This window comes from Rhinatrema bivittatum, chromosome 2, assembly GCF_901001135.1.
Source record: "Rhinatrema bivittatum chromosome 2, aRhiBiv1.1, whole genome shotgun sequence".
In the NCBI taxonomy this organism is placed as follows: Eukaryota; Metazoa; Chordata; class Amphibia; order Gymnophiona; family Rhinatrematidae; genus Rhinatrema; species Rhinatrema bivittatum.
Window position 1 is genome coordinate 699,296,967 of NC_042616.1, and position 16,133 is coordinate 699,313,099.

The following is a 16,133-nucleotide window of genomic DNA, read 5'->3' on the forward strand; positions in this document are numbered from 1 at the left end:
TACGCTGCGCAGCTCCTTTCCTCGGGATTGCCTCTCCGGAGTATCTCCTGCATGGCCAATCTTGTGCCTTCCACTCTGCGGCCTGTCTGGCACCTCTCCCTTCGGGGTCCCTGCCCAGGTACTGCCTCTAGCCTGCCTCTCTACTGAGGTATTCTCCTGGCTCCTCAGGACCTCTCCATAACCTTCACCCAGAGCTCCCCGCTGTGTCTGACCTCGCCTCCCGACGGTGCAGACCTCTGGGGCCCCTCCCCACAGGCGGTAACAACTCACATCTCAGGCCAAGGGCCCACATATCCACAAACCATAACAAATCTTAGGAAATATTTGTTTACAGAGAGGATGGTGGATGCATGGAATGGCTTCCCAGCAGAGGTGGTAGACAAAAACGTTATCTGAATTCAAGAAAGCATGGGATAAAGCAAAATTGCTTATCTTGTAATAGGTGTTATCCCAGGACAGCAGGATGTAGTCCTCACATATGGGTGACGTCACTAACGGAGCCCTAGTGCGGGAAAACTTTCTGTCAAAGTTTCTAGAAACTTTTGACTGGCCCAGTGAGGCCACTGAGCATGCCCAGCATGCCATGATATTCTCTGCCACAGGTGTCTCTCCTCAGTCTCTTATGTAGCAAGGAGCTTTAGCAAAAAATAAAATAATAAAAGGTATGAGACCCAACGCAGGGTGGCGGGTGGGTTATGTGAGGACTACATCCTGCTGTCCTGGGATAACACCTATTACAAGGTAAGCAATTTTGCTTTATCCCAGGACAAGCAGGATGCTAGTCCTCACATATGGGTGATTAGCAAGCTATAGGCTGAGTCATTTTGTAGTGAAGCATTACTGAAGCATTGTTGTTGAAATGAGTCAGCCGAAGATCACAGCAGGTTGGATGTAGAAGGAGTTGGGGTTAAACTGGAAACAAGTTCTTTAAGACAGATTGTCCATAGGTTGAATCTTGTCGGCCTTGTTTATCCAAACAGTAATGAGCTGCAAAGGTGTGAAGAGAACTCCATGTTGCTGCTTTACATATGTCAAGTATTGGCACTGAACGATAGTGTGCTACTGAGGTTGACATTGCTCTTACTGAATGAGCTTTTACTCGCCTTTGGAGAGGAAGGCCTGCCTTTTCATAACAAAATTGTATACAATCTGCTAGCCAGTTGGATAGGGTATGTTTTCCCACTGCTTTCCCTGGTTTGTTTGGATCATAGGAAACAAAGAGATGATTGGATTTCCTGTGGACTGCAGTGCGGTTTAAGTAGAAAGATAGAGCACGCTTGCAATCCAAGGTATGTAAGGCCCTTTCTCCTTGATGAGAATGAGGCCTTGGAAAGAATGTCGGTAAAACAATGGATTGGTTCAAGTGGAATTCCGTAACTACCTTGGGAAGGAATTTTGGATGTGTACGGAGTACCACTCTATCATGTAGAAAATTTGTATAGGGTGAGTATGTGACAAGTGCTTGTAACTCACTAACCCGTCTAGCTGATGTAATGGCTATGAGGAAGATAGTCTTCCATGTGAGAAATTTAAGATCACAGGAATCTATGGGTTCGAAAGGAGAACGCATGAGCATTGATAAAACCAAATTTAGATCCCATTGTGTGACTGGAGGTCTAATTGGTGGTTTGAGTTGAGTTAAGCCTCTCATAAATCTATTGACAAGAGGTTGTGTAGAGATTGGTGCACCTGCTATCTTGTTATGATAAGCAGAAATTGCACTTAAATGTACCCGTACAGATGAAGTCTGGAGACCAGATTCTGAAAGATGGTACAAATAGTCTAGTAAAGAAGTTGTAGGGCAAGTAAAAGGATCGCTGTTGTTTTGCTTGCACCACACAGTAAATCTCTTCCATTTGGAAGCGTAGTTCTTTCGTGTTGAAGGTTTACGTGAAGCTATAAACACTTGAGATATATGGGTTGAAAAATTGAGTGGTTGTAATATCAAGCTTTCAACATCCATGCTGTCAGAGATAGGGATTGAAGGTTGGGATGGCGCAGCCGTCCCTGATCCTGAGTTATGAGAGTGGGAGCTACTCCCAGGCGAATTGGATCCCTGACTGAGAGGTCTAGAAGTGTGGGAAACCATACTTGTCGAGGCCAATACAGGGCTATGAGTATCATGGACCCCTTGTCCTGTTGTAGCTTCACTAGAGTTTTTGTTATGAGCAGTATCGGAGGATACGCGTATAGTAGGCCTGAGTTCCAAGGGCGAGCAAAGGCGTCCTTGGTTGGTTGGTTCTTCTGTTTTTGTAAAGAACAGAATTTGTCCACTTTGTGATTCAGGTGTGATGCAAAGAGGTCTATTGTTGGTTGACCCCAACATTGGAAGATCCTGGTCGCTACCGAGGGATCCAGAGACCATTCATGTGGTTGGAATTGACGACTGAGCCGATCCGCTAGTACATTTTGAATGCCAGCCAGATAAGTGGCCCGGAGAAACATTGAGTGTGTTAGGGCCCAGGCCCAAATCTGTGCGGCTTCTTGACAAAGGAGATACGAACCCATGCCTCCCTGTTTGTTGATGTACCACATGGCAACTGTGTTGTCCGTTTGTATGAGAACAGTCTTGTGTGAAAGGCAGTCCTTGAACGCATGGAGCGCGTAATGTATAGCTCGAAGTTCCAGGAAGTTTATTTGAAACGTTGCTTCGAATTTTGTCCAAGTGCCTTGGGTTTGGAGATTGTCTATGTGAGCTCCCCAACCCAACGTGGATGCATCTGTGGTTAAAATTATCTGTGGGACTGGTTGCTGGAAGGGTAGGCCCTTGCGCAAATTGTTCCTGTTTGCCCACCAAAGTAGAGAAGAACGTAGTCGGTGGGTTATTTGAATTGGAGAATGCAGTGGTTAGACGGCTTGAATCCATTGTGACCTTAAAGTGCATTGAGTTACTCTCATGGCTAGTTGTGCCATAGGAGTGACATGAACTGTGGAGGCCATGTGGCCTAATAAAGTTAGAAACTGATGAGCTGTCATTTGATTCTTTGAGTAAATGGATTGTGCTAGAAGGGAAAGTGTCCCTGCTCGATTGTCAGGTAGAAAAGCCCTTGATAGTGTTGTGTTCAAGTCTGCTCCTATGAATTGAAGTAGGTGAGACGGAATAAGGTGGGATTTCTGATAGTTGATGAGAAAACCCATGGAGTGAAGGAGAGCAATCGTCCGATTTAGAGACGTAAGAGCTCCCTGTTGAGATTGACTTCTGATGAGCCAGTCGTCTAGATATGGGAATACATGGACACTTTCCTTGTGTAAGTGTACTGCTAACACTGCTAGACATTTTGTAAATACTCTGGGAGTGGACGCTAGTCCGAATGGTAGAACTCTGTATTGGAAATGTTGATGGCCTACCATGAAGCGCAGGTACTTGCGATGAGGAGGGAATATTGGAATGTGAGCGTAAGCGTCTTGAAGATCCAGAGAACAAAGCCAATCTCCTGTGTGCAGAAGTGGTAGCATGGTGCCTAGAGAAACCATCCTGAACTTCTCTTTTTTTAGAAATTTGTTGAGATTTCTGAGGTCTAGGATGGGACGTAGGCCTCCAGTTTTCTTTGGAATGAGGAAATATCTGGAGTAGAATCCTCTGCCCTGCTGTGTCTGGGGCACTGGTTGAATGGCCCTGGCTCTCAGAAGGGTGGATAATTCTATTTGTAATTGAATTAGTTGAGAATTTTGTTGTGGGCAGGAAGTTGGTGGAAATTCTGGAGGAATTGAGAGGAAATTTAGTTTGTAGCCTCGAGACACTATGGAGAGTACCCATTGGTCTGATGTTATATTTGTCCAATTTTAGTGGAAATATAATACACTGCCTCCTACTGGCAGGTCTGGTCTGGGGTTCAGGAGGTGGGTCTGTTCTCTGGTCTGATCTTCAAAAACCTGCTGCTGGACCAGTTTGTGGAGGAGGTTGAGTGCGGGTTGTTCTGGGCTGTCTAGATTGTGAACATTGAGTAGGTCTAGAAGGCCTAGTTCTAGCAGGTTGGGCATAGTACCTCCTTGGTCCGTAATAAGAACGCCTAGGGTCCCTTTGAGGAAGGCGCCGAGAGGACTGTGTTGCTGTCTCTTGTGGTAGTTGGGACAATTTCGTAGGGTCTCTGTGTGATCCTTAAGCTGTTGAACAGCATCCTGGACCTTTTCCCCGAACAAATTGTCTCCGAGACATGGCAAATCTACCAGCTTTTCTTGTACCTCAGGCCTGAGGTCTGAGGCTTTTAACCATGCCCACCTGCGTGCTGTGATTCCTGCTGCTGCTGTTCTTGAGGCAGTGTCAAAATTGTCATAAGCAGCCCTTACCTCATGCTTCCCTGCTTCTAGGCCCTTGGTGACTATGGCCTGTGCTGCTTCTTGAAATAGTGCAGGTAGAGAATTTGTGAATTCCTCCATTTGTTTCCAGAGATCTCTCTGATACTGTGTCATGTACAGCTGATATGCAGAGATTCTGGAAGATAGGAGTGCACCCTGGTATATTTTCCTGCCAAGGGAGTCGAGGAAGCGATGATCTTTCCCTGGAGGAGTCGAAGAGTGTGGACGGACACGCTTTGATTTTTTCTGGGCAGATTCTACTACCACAGACTGGTATGGTAGTTGTGTTTTTTGAAATCCTGGTGCTGATTGCACTAGGTAGGCTGTGTCCACACATTTGTTCACTGCAGAAACAGTACATGGGTGCTCCCAAATACGGTGCTGCAGATCTAAGAGCATATCATGGATGGGAATCGCCAATACTTGTTTGGGCGGGTCCACAAACTGCAGAACTTCTAGTGTGTGTTGTCTAGAATCCTGTTCTGATGAAAGTTTGAAAGGGATTGTGTCTGCCATGTCTTGGACAAAACTGGAAAAAGATAAGTCCTCTGGTGGGGATCTTTTTCTTGATTCAGGAGGTGAGGGGTCTGACATAAAGTCCTCAGAAGAGGTGTCTGTCCCTTGATCATCCCAAGAGTCCTCATCATCATCTTGGTAGGGAGTCTTTGGGGTTGACTTGGGTGGCTGGTGAATACCTGATGGTCCAGGTAATGGGTCATCAATGTAAAGTGGTGGAGGAACTTGTTCCGTGGGTTTCTGTGGAATTGTGTCGATGACTTTGTGATATTTTTGTAGGAGACATTGGAGGAGAGCTAGATCTTGAGGCTCAGGCTCCTCTGTCGATGGTTGCATCGATGAAATAATAGATGGCATCGACGCAAGTGTGGATACTGGTCTCCTCGGCGTCGACACTGTCGATGGCGTTACCATTGTCATCGGCACCGATGAAGTGGATGGTATCTGTGCATAGATCGAAGTCGATGCCGTAATAATTCTAGGCATCGACATCGAGTCCCCTCCTGTCGTTGGTGTCAAGATTGACCCCGGCATCGGTGGTACCACCGGCATCGGCAGACTTGCCGGCATCGATGCTGTAAGCATCGGCATCGACATACAAGTCGGTACTGAAAGTTGGTCCCTCAAAGCCTGTGAAACCGCTTGTCGGATTAGATCGGACAATTCCGGCCGCACAACCGATGGAGTCAGAGTGGTTGCGGGCGGTGGCGTAGGCTGAGACATGAGATCCTGCTCAGTGCCCTGTGGAGGATCTGGAACGGGTACCTGAATCGAAGTAGGCCAAGGCGTTGAAGGCTCCGAGGTTTCCTGATGCTTAGGCCGCTTTGCCATCGATCCTTCCTGGGAAGCAGATTCTGACATCGAGGGGCTTTGATGTCGGTGTCGATGCTTAGACTTGGTTTTATCGATGGAGTTTGTTGACGTTGAAGACGATGAAGGAGACGAACGATCCCCCAACGGTCCCGGGTGAGGTGTTTTAAGAATTAAGCGCTTAGTCGCTCCAGCCAGAGACGACTTCGATGACTGTGAGGGGGATGGTATCAGTTGCAGGCTAAACAGATGTTCCATTTTTCTAGCCTGGCCTTCCGGCCTTTCGGCGTCATCTCTGCGCATTGTGGACAGTTATTTACTTCATGTTTGTCACCGAGACATAATACACATTCAGTGTGTGGGTCGGTGATCGACATCTTTCTGGCACAAACAGGGCATTTTTTAAATCCTGTTGCCATTTTTCTTCTTTTACTCGATCGACAGCTGTCGATGAGATTATGAGGAGAAAAAATTTTTACTAACAAGTAAAATTGAGACTGGGTTACTTACCGGCCGGTAAGAAAAAAGAACCCGAGAGATTTTGAGAGAGAGAATATCAATAGTATGACTTATAAGTCAAAATTAAGTGTTGAGAGAATCTCAACGGCTCCTGTCCCACGATGCTGGCAGCAGCGCGGAAAAACGAAGACTGAGGAGAGACACCTGTGGCAGAGAATATCATGGCATGCTGGGCATGCTCAGTGGCCTCACTGGGCCAGTCAAAAGTTTCTAGAAACTTTGACAGAAAGTTTTCCCGCACTAGGGCTCCTTTAGTGACGTCACCCATATGTGAGGACTAGCATCCTGCTTGTCCTGGGATAAATACAGGGGATCTCTAAGGAAATGATAGAAATTATAATGCTAAATTAATTGGGTGGTTGGCCAGACTAGATAGGCCATACAGTCTTCTTCTGCCATCATGTTTCTATGTTTCAACATTGGAGGCTGGCTTATTTGAGCAATTCAGAGGAAATTTGTGTTGACACTGAGGCAAAGAGAGCTACCTCTGAAGGTCCTCAGTTTTGAAAAAGATTCTGTACTGTGCTGATATACAAAGACTACTTGTGAGATTGATGGTATCAGCTTAAAGAATCTACTATGGTGTTAGATTTCCCTGCAGATAAATTGCTGACAGACTTACCACCCTTGAAATTTCCCAGTCCCAGAGTCTGCATACTTCTTTTTCAAGATTTGCAGAACGCATGCCTCCTTGTTTGTTTATGTAATATATGGACCTAGATGTCTGTCAGCATCTATACTGATGAACTTATGAGCTGTTTCTTAAAAACTAGAAGAACTTGGAAAATTGCTCTCATTTCCAGCCAATTTATGTGGCATTTCATATCTTGTCTGGATGAGGTGACCTGGGAACAAATTTCATTGAGATGGGCTCCTCTTCCCTGTAGAGAGGCATTTGTGATGATTATCCTCTGTGAGGTCTGAGGTTGAAATGTTGATCATGACAGAGATTCAACAAGTAAGTCTAGTATCGGAAAGAGTAAGTGATTCAGTTATTTGAATTCTGGAAGACATTGGTTTAGTATGTTGGTTTCATCATACTCGCATATACAATTTAGTTCATCTCAGGTGCAATTTTGCTAGTAGAACTACATGAACTGTGCTGCCATATGACTGATAACCTCATGTAAGCTCTGGCTGAGATTTCAGACTGGACAATCATAGGACTATATCGATTGGGTTTTTCATTCTTTGCAGTGGTAAATAGGCCTTTCCTTTCTCTCCATTTAAGGGAGCTCCTACACACTCCAGCTGATGGAAGATCATCCAGATATGGAATGATTAAGTCATTGTTCTTTCTGATAGGGGCTGCCACTATTGCCAAACACTTTGTGAACATCCTTGGTGCTGCAGAGAGACCAAAGGGGAGAACTCTGCATTATCATGTTTCCCATCGGTTATAAAGCCTAACTATTTCCTGTACGTCTCATAGATTACAATATGCAGATATGAATCTTTTATATCTAGAATCATTAACCAATATCCTATTTCTAAATGTGGCAGAATTGTACTCAGGGAATTTATTTTGAATCTTTTGCTTTTGAGGAATTTGTTCAGTTTTCCCAAGTCAAATATCAGGCATAGAAAGTATTTAGAATAGATTTCCTATTCCCCTTCCTGGAACAATATTGGTTAGGGATGTGAATCGTTTTTCAACGATTAAAATTATCGTCCGATAATGTTTATATCGTCTTAAATCGTTATAGAACACGATACAATAGAAATTCTAACGATTTATCGTTAAAAATCGTTAAATCGTGTTAGTGTGCACTAACTCGAGTTAGTGCGCACTAACTCCCCGTTAGTGCGCACTAACTCGATTTAGTGCGCACTAACTGAAAATGATACAAATAAACACTTTCCAGGTCACTGAAGGTCAGTTAGGAATGAATATGTGTTCCTATTGGCTGGCTGCCCTCTTATCTATTGATGTTACCAAGGTTACCACTGAGGTGATGGTTGGGGGGATGGGAAATGGAACTGGAAACTAACGAACACCAACAGAAAATGAAACAAAGTGTTCACACTTCCCAGGTCAGTAAAGGTCACTTAGGAATGAATATGTATGTATGTATTCCTATTGGCTGGCTGTGCTCTTATCTATTGATGTTACCAATATGGTTGGGGGGATGTGAAATGGAAACAGTTGGAAGCTTGACAAAAAAAGTAATGTAATGATCAGCACTCACGTGACTAGAACTTGTTTGTTTATTATTTTTGTTAGCAGGCACCTGAAATGCTAGTGCATGTTGAATTTGCCAATCACTGTGCATTTTAGAAAGGTGGTCCTGGCTGGAACTGTACACAGTTCAAATATATGTAATTGATTGTTGGTAAGTGTATTTTTTAAGTAGCCACACTGGCACCAGTATGTTTACTTTTCCTCCTACTTAACTCACTAGCTCAGCTTTGTAAGAAGGGCTTCTCTGCTTGTGTGTTGTTTTTGTTTGGTGTGAGGAGAGCAGAAACATCAGATCTTTATTCAATCTACTACAGTCATCTCTTACAGTGCCCTATCCCTATTAATACCAGGAGTGTTGTGATCTTCCTGCACACAGTGCCCTAACCCTGATACCAGTCTGAGACAGCTCCCTCCCTGCATTACTAGTGAGAGGCTGGCTTCACAGACAGGGGGGAGCTGCCTGACCCTCACTCCTGACTTCCCCCATGTCCCAGCTAGTGAATGGTGTGTGGGTGAGGGGGCGGGAGGATGGTGCAGTCTGAGACAGCTCCCTCCCTGCATTACTAGTGAGAGGCTGGCTTCACAGACAGGGGGGAGCTGCCTGACCCTCACTCCTGACTTCCCCCATGTCCCAGCTAGTGAATGGTGTGTGGGTGAGGGGGGGGGGGGAGGATGGTGAAGTCTGAGACAGCTCCCTCCCTGCATTACTAGTGAGAGGCTGGCTTCACAGACAGGGGGGAGCTGCCTGACCCTTACTCCTGACTTCCCCCATGTCCCAGCTAGTGAATGGTGTGTGGGTGAGGGGGGGGGGGGAGGATGGTGAAGTCTGAGACAGCTCCCTCCCTGCATTACTAGTGAGAGGCTGGCTTCACAGACAGGGGGGAGCTGCCTGACCCTCACTCCTGACTTCCCCCATGTCCCAGCTAGTGAATGGTGTGTGGGTGAGGGGGGGGGGGGGGTGGATGGTGAAGTCTGAGACAGCTCCCTCCCTGCATTACTAGTGAGAGGCTGGCTTCACAGACAGGGGGGAGCTGCCTGACCCTCACTCCTGACTTCCCCCATGTCCCAGCTAGTGAATGGTGTGTGGGTGAGGGGGGGGGGGGGGAGGATGGTGAAGTCTGAGACAGCTCCCTCCCTGCATTACTAGTGAGAGGCTGGCTTCACAGACAGGGGGGAGCTGCCTGACCCTCACTCCTGACTTCCCCCATGTCCCAGCTAGTGAATGGTGTGTGGGTGAGGGGGGGGGGGGGAGGATGGTGAAGTCTGAGACAGCTCCCTCCCTGCATTACTAGTGAGAGGCTGGCTTCACAGACAGGGGGGAGCTGCCTGACCCTCACTCCTGACTTCCCCCATGTCCCAGCTAGTGAATGGTGTGTGGGTGAGGGGGGGGGGAGGATGGTGAAGTCTGAGACAGCTCCCTCCCTGCATTACTAGTGAGAGGCTGGCTTCACAGACAGGGGGGAGCTGCCTGACCCTCACTCCTGACTTCCCCCATGTCCCAGCTAGTGAATGGTGTGTGGGTGAGGGGGGGGGGGGGAGGATGGTGAAGTCTGAGACAGCTCCCTCCCTGCATTACTAGTGAGAGGCTGGCTTCACAGACAGGGGGGAGCTGCCTGACCCTCACTCCTGACTTCCCCCATGTCCCAGCTAGTGAATGGTGTGTGGGTGAGGGGGGGGGGGGGGGGATGGTGAAGTCTGAGACAGCTCCCTCCCTGCATTACTAGTGAGAGGCTGGCTTCACAGACAGGGGGGAGCTGCCTGACCCTCACTCCTGACTTCCCCCATGTCCCAGCTAGTGAATGGTGTGTGGGTGAGGGGGGGGGGGAGGATGGCGAAGTCTGAGACAGCTCCCTCCCTGCATTACTAGTGAGAGGCTGGCTTCGCAGACAGGGGGGAGCTGCCTGACCCTCACTCCTGACTTCCCCCATGTCCCAGCTAGTGAATGGTGTGTGGGTGAGGGGGGGGGGGGGGAGGATGGTGAAGCCTGAGACAGCTCCCTCCCTGCATTACTAGTGAGAGGCTGGCTTCACAGACAGGGGGGAGCTGCCTGACCCTCACTCCTGACTTCCCCCATGTCCCAGCTAGTGAATGGTGTGTGGGTGAGGGGGGGGGAGGATGGTGAAGTCTGAGACAGCTCCCTCCCTGCATTACTAGTGAGAGGCTGGCTTCACAGACAGGGGGGAGCTGCCTGTCCCTCACTCCTGACTTCCCCCATGTCCCAGCTAGTGAATGGTGTGTGGGTGAGGGGGGGGGGGGTGGATGGTGAAGTCTGAGACAGCTCCCTCCCTGCATTACTAGTGAGAGGCTGGCTTCACAGACAGGGGGGAGCTGCCTGACCCTCACTCCTGACTTCCCCCATGTCCCAGCTAGTGAATGGTGTGTGGGTAAGGGGGGGGGGGGGGGGGATGGTGAAGTCTGAGACAGCTCCCTCCCTGCATTACTAGTGAGAGGCTGGCTTCACAGACAGGGGGAAGCTGCCTGACCCTCACTCCTCCGGGGTATTGTGATCTTCCTGCACACAGTGCCCTATCCCTGATACCAGGGGTGTTGTGATCTTCCTGCATGCAGTGCCCTATCCCTATTAATACCAGGAGTGTTGTGATCTTCCTGCATGCAGTGCCCTATCCCTATTAATACCAGGAGTGTTGTGATCTTCCTGCATGCAGTGCCCTATCCCTGATATCGGGATGTGTGCAAGAAGATCACAACACTCCTGGTATTAATAGGGATAGGGCACTGTGTGCAGGAAGATCACAATACCCCTGGTATCAGGGTTAGGGCACAAGTTCTAGTCACATTGACTGATCACATTACTTGTTTTGTCAAGCTACCAACTGTTTCCATTTCCCATCCCCCATATACTGTCAGTAGGAAACTTGGTAACATGAATAAATAAGAGGGCAGCCAATAGGAATACATATTCATTCCTAAACTGACCTTAACTGACCTGAAAAGTGTCAAATTGTATCATTTTCAGTTAGTGCGCACTAACTCCCGTTAGTGCGCACTAATCGGAAAAAACGATTTTTAACGATTTTTTAACTAAAAAATCGTGCCGAAGACGATTTTCTTGCCCTGCCACACGATTTCTATCGTTAAGACGATATGGAAAACGATTCACATCCCTAATATTGGTTCTATTGCATTTGTTACCAATAAAGAAGATATCTCCCTGCTCAGGATCTGCAGCTGTTTCTGAGGTATAGAAAAAGCTTTTCAAGGGTTGATAGGGGGATGATTTTGGAAATTGAGATGCTAACTCTTTTGTCTAATCTTTAAAACCCAGACATCAGTAGTTATTAACATAAGAACATAAGAAATTGCCATACTGGTTCAGATCAAGCGTCCTTCAAGTCCAGCATCCTGTTTCCAACAGTGGCCAATCCAGGCTACAAGTACCTGGCAAATACCCAAACACTAAGATCTCATGCTACTGATGAAATTAATAGCAGTGGCTAATCCCTAATATAAAATGGACTCTGAGACGTTCAGGTTATAGCAGTGTTTAAGTTTTTTTAATTTGTTCACTCTATGGTAACAATACTTTACCGGCCTTTCTTCTTTCCAGCTTGTTGTAAGCTTCCAAGTTCTCTCCCCCTGTTGATTGTAACTTTGACTTATTCCTACCTATTGTTATCTTTCGTTTACTTGAATTATTACTCTAGTTTTCCCTTTGTTAAACTGTAAACCGATCCGATATGGTTATTTACTATGAAGGTCGGTATAAAAAACTGTTAAATAAATAAATAAATAAATTGATTATTAGCAGTTAATGGAATTTTCCTCCAAGAACTTATCCAAACCTTTTTTAAACCCAGCTACACTAACTGCACTAACCACATCCTCTGGCAATAAATTCCAGAGCTTAATTGTGCATTGAGTGAAAAATAATTTTCTCCAGTTAGTTTTAAATGCACCACTTGCTAACTTCATGGAGTGTCCCCTAGTCCTTCTATTATCCGAAAGAGTAGCACCCCCTGATATCCTCAGGGACAGTGGCCACACTGGGCAGGCTGCCGTGCATTAGCAAGACTGCTAGCCACCACCCTTCTACAGTATCTGGAGTATGACCCTACCAAGTTTCCTCTCAGCTCTATCTGTCTATCCTGTTCATACCTCCAAATCTTCTGCTCAATCAGGCAAAGGCTACAACTCTATGCCTTCCTGTCATGAACCCTTGGGCCCCTCCCTTAATCTACCTCCCCCCACAACTAGGCTCAAGCACCCCAGCTTAACAGGGTAATTTCAGAAGAACATTGCTTAACATGTGCATCTATTACAAAGGTTTGGTCATGCATTGAGGGTCAAAGAGTCTTTTCCCACACACCTAAACAGCATAGAATGAGGGGGGATGGAAGGAAATGCCAAGAAATGCCAGATGTAAGAGGGGACTGGGGCAGCCCCTATTTTAAAATTTGTTATGCTATGGAGATCTGAACCAGCAGGCTTGATCTGATTTTTTCAGATCTATTTAATCTAGCAACCCATAGTAGATTGCCATCAGTTTAAAATTACCAGCAGTGTCCAGTTATTCTATGCATGCCTCACTATAGATCAACTGAAGTCAATGAATTGGACTGTGGACTGCTAGAGCAAGCCTTAACATTTAGTAGGATACTATAGATTTATAAATCTTGTACAGTATTTCTCCCAGTACCCAGTACCTTATTTAGGACTGGTTGTCTTCCTCCTTATTTGTTCTCTACCACTCAAGGTAGAAGGGCATACAGATCCCCATGTATTCACATTCAGCATCCATCCCTTCCCATGTCTACCCACAAATATCTGTAATAATCAAATACCAATGTGGACATTGCCCGAGCATCTAACTTTTGAGGATATTTGATTACTGCAAATACACTTTAATAGAAACATTTATCAGGGGATCCATTTTTTGCTCCTATCAGGCATAAAAAGTTAGCCAGATAAATTAATCCAGCTAACTTGGCAGGGATATACAGTGGCACGGGCATGCCGCTGAAAATTACAACCTATCTTGGAGTTAACTGGATAGGTTTATCTAACTATCGGGCCGATTCAGTAAAGTCCGCAGAAGAGTGGGCGAACACCCGCTCTCCTGGCGCGCACACAGGCCACTCGCCGGTGTGCGCGATTCAGTATTTAAATTAGGTCCGGCGGTAGAAACGGCAGCGGCTGTCAGCGGGTTTGACAGCCGATGCTCAATTTTGCCGGCGTTGGTTCTCGAGCCCGCTGACAGTCACGGGCTCGGAAACCGGACACCGGCAAAATTGAGCCGGTTTTCGACCGGTTTTCGACCAGCAAAATTGAGCCGGTTTTCGACCTGACAGCCGGCGGTCGACTTCAAAATTTTTTTTTCTTTTTTTTACCCTTGGGGACCTTGGACTTAATATCGCCATGATTTTTTTTCTGCTTTTCTGTGCACTTTCCCGGTGCCCGAAGAAATTAGCGCTTACCTTTGGGTAGGCGCTAATTTCTGAAAGTAAAATGTGCGGCTTGGCTGCACATTTTACTTATTGAATCGCGTGCGAATACCTAATAGGGCCTTCAACATGCATTTGCATGTTGAGGGCGCTATTAGGCTCGGCGGGTTGGATGCGCGTTTTCCGCCCCTTACTGAATAAGGGGTAAGGGAAAACGCACGCCCAATGGCAGGTTAACAGTTGGAGCGCACTGTACTGTATCGGCCCGCATGTTAGTCAGATAATGCTGAAAATTGTCATTTATCTGGCTAAATGGATATCTGATTCACTAAGGGGCCGATGCAATAAATTTGCGTAGAAAGCGGGCGCTGAACAGTCAGCGCCCTCTTTCTTAACACACCCCAGGTGCCCCCAAGGGGGGCGCCATGCAATATTTAAATTAGGGGGATGCATTAATAAGGAGGTGCTAGGGTTGCTTGTGCACCCCTAGCACTTCCTTGCTAATGCGAACCCGATTGGCGTCGGCAGTCTGCCGGTTAGGAAAACCGACGCCGAGTTTATCGGCGTCGGTTTTCCTAAATGCCGCACAGCCGGGGGGGTTCAGGAAACAGACACTTGTCATTCGAGCTTCTGTTTCCTGCACCCAACTGCCAGTGTTTTGTTTTTTGTCTATTCTTTAACTTTAAGGTTTTTTTTCCTACTACTTAATATCGCAATATTAAGTAGGAGGTGCAGAAAAGCAGTTGTTTATGCTTTTCTGTACTGGTTTAAGGAGCACTCAGGCAGGCATTAATTGCTGAACGCTAAATGTGCGTCCTAGACACACATTTTTTTTTTTTTTGCATCTGGAGTGAATGCTAATAGCCTCAATTATGTGCATTCAATAGGAGCTAATCCCCTTATTGCATTAGGGGATTCATTAGTGCATATTCAATTCGCGTCCAACTGCCGGTTGGACTGAGCGCACTGTACTGCATCGACCCCCAAGGGTTTTCCCCATAGACACAAAATGGGAGAAAAGCCTTAATGAATCTGGCCCTTAGGTAGATAACTGATTCTGCCCTTTAACGCCCCCAGCCCACCTCCAGGTTAGCCATATAAAAGTTATTCAGCTAATTTGTAGTCAGTCACCACGGCTAGATTTTTCAAATCCTGCCATTTATCCAGTTAATACTGAACTTATTCAGACAAATAGCGCTGAATATCAATCTCTAAGATTTTTATTTTGTTAATGCATTTTAAGATCAACAAAAAGGAGTCCAAAATGGATGATTGATACTAAATTGTAAATTACTTATATTTTCCTTTACCAATTTTCATAATTATATGTTCTTCCTCTTTTTCAGCTTCATGGTGGGTCTTGAACAACAACTAACTGCTCAATGTGAAGCCCCACAATGTTGATGTTAAATTTGTGTATTTTAAAAAAGAAAACTTTGTAACTGTAATTACTAATTCTAACTTGCTGTGTAATATGTTAAACTTTGCTCATTACAATAAGACCACTCTATCTAATTATCTACTGAATGTTCCTTTAACAGTGACAAGTTTCTGTAAATCATACTAAAAGCACCTTATGAAGTTATGTGATCATTTTTCTTGCTAAATAATCTAGTTTCTAATATATTTCTTGGCCTGAACATTACTTCAGTAAGTCAAACTATCTTATATTAATGTGTCTGATAAGTTGCTGCACACAGTGCACTACCAATAGAAAATAATCAACTTTGCTTGTTGCAGTTTTTAAATAATATATCACTTTAACCCTGTAATGTCATACTATGTATTTATTATACAATATATTCATCCAGGATAAATCATGTCAGGCAAAACACCTACTGTATCATGCAGGAAAGTCCCAGGTAAACATTATGGACCATATTTTCAAAATTCCTTACACACATAAATCCCAGTTTTATGAGCATATGTCAGCTTTTGAAAATTCTCAGGGGTTTCTGCACATAAAAGTACGAGGCCCTTTTAAGACTTATGTGGCTAAGTGGTGCGCAACTGCCTTGCGTGTGTATTTTTATTTCTTACTTTAAAAATATATGAGAGGAGATTTTATACACATAGGGGTAATTTTAAAAGGTTGCGGGCACAAGGACATCCAATTTTATAACATGTTTTAAAATCGGGGGTCGGCGCACACAAGGGGGTGCACAATTGTGCAACTTGTGCGCGCCGACACCCACAGTCTTTCCCTGTTCCCTACCCCCTAATCTATCCTTCCTACCCCTTCCCCTAACCTTCCTTCCCCCTAGCCCTAATCTAGCCCCCCCCCAAATGTTTTAACTTACCATTTGCGCTTGCTCGAAGCAGGTGTAGGTTGCGCGTGCAGGTAGCTTGCCGGCACGTGATCCTCCAGCACAGCGGCATTTCTATAGTTGGTAACTGGAGAAATGTGC

The 16,133-nt window shown here is 45.9% G+C and overlaps 1 protein-coding gene across 2 annotated transcripts in view; it reads left to right on the forward strand.

Annotated features, from left to right (window-relative positions):
- Positions 1 to 15,693, forward strand: part of NECAB1 (N-terminal EF-hand calcium binding protein 1) — a 555,658-nt gene extending 539,965 nt beyond the window's left edge. For both annotated transcript variants that reach the window (XM_029591633.1, XM_029591634.1), the window contains exon 13: positions 15,072 to 15,693. In XM_029591633.1, coding sequence (XP_029447493.1) covers positions 15,072 to 15,100 — 29 coding nt within the window. In that variant the 3' untranslated portion in view covers positions 15,101 to 15,693. The remainder of the gene's footprint in view (positions 1 to 15,071) is intronic.
- The last annotated feature ends 440 nt before the right edge of the window (positions 15,694 to 16,133 follow it).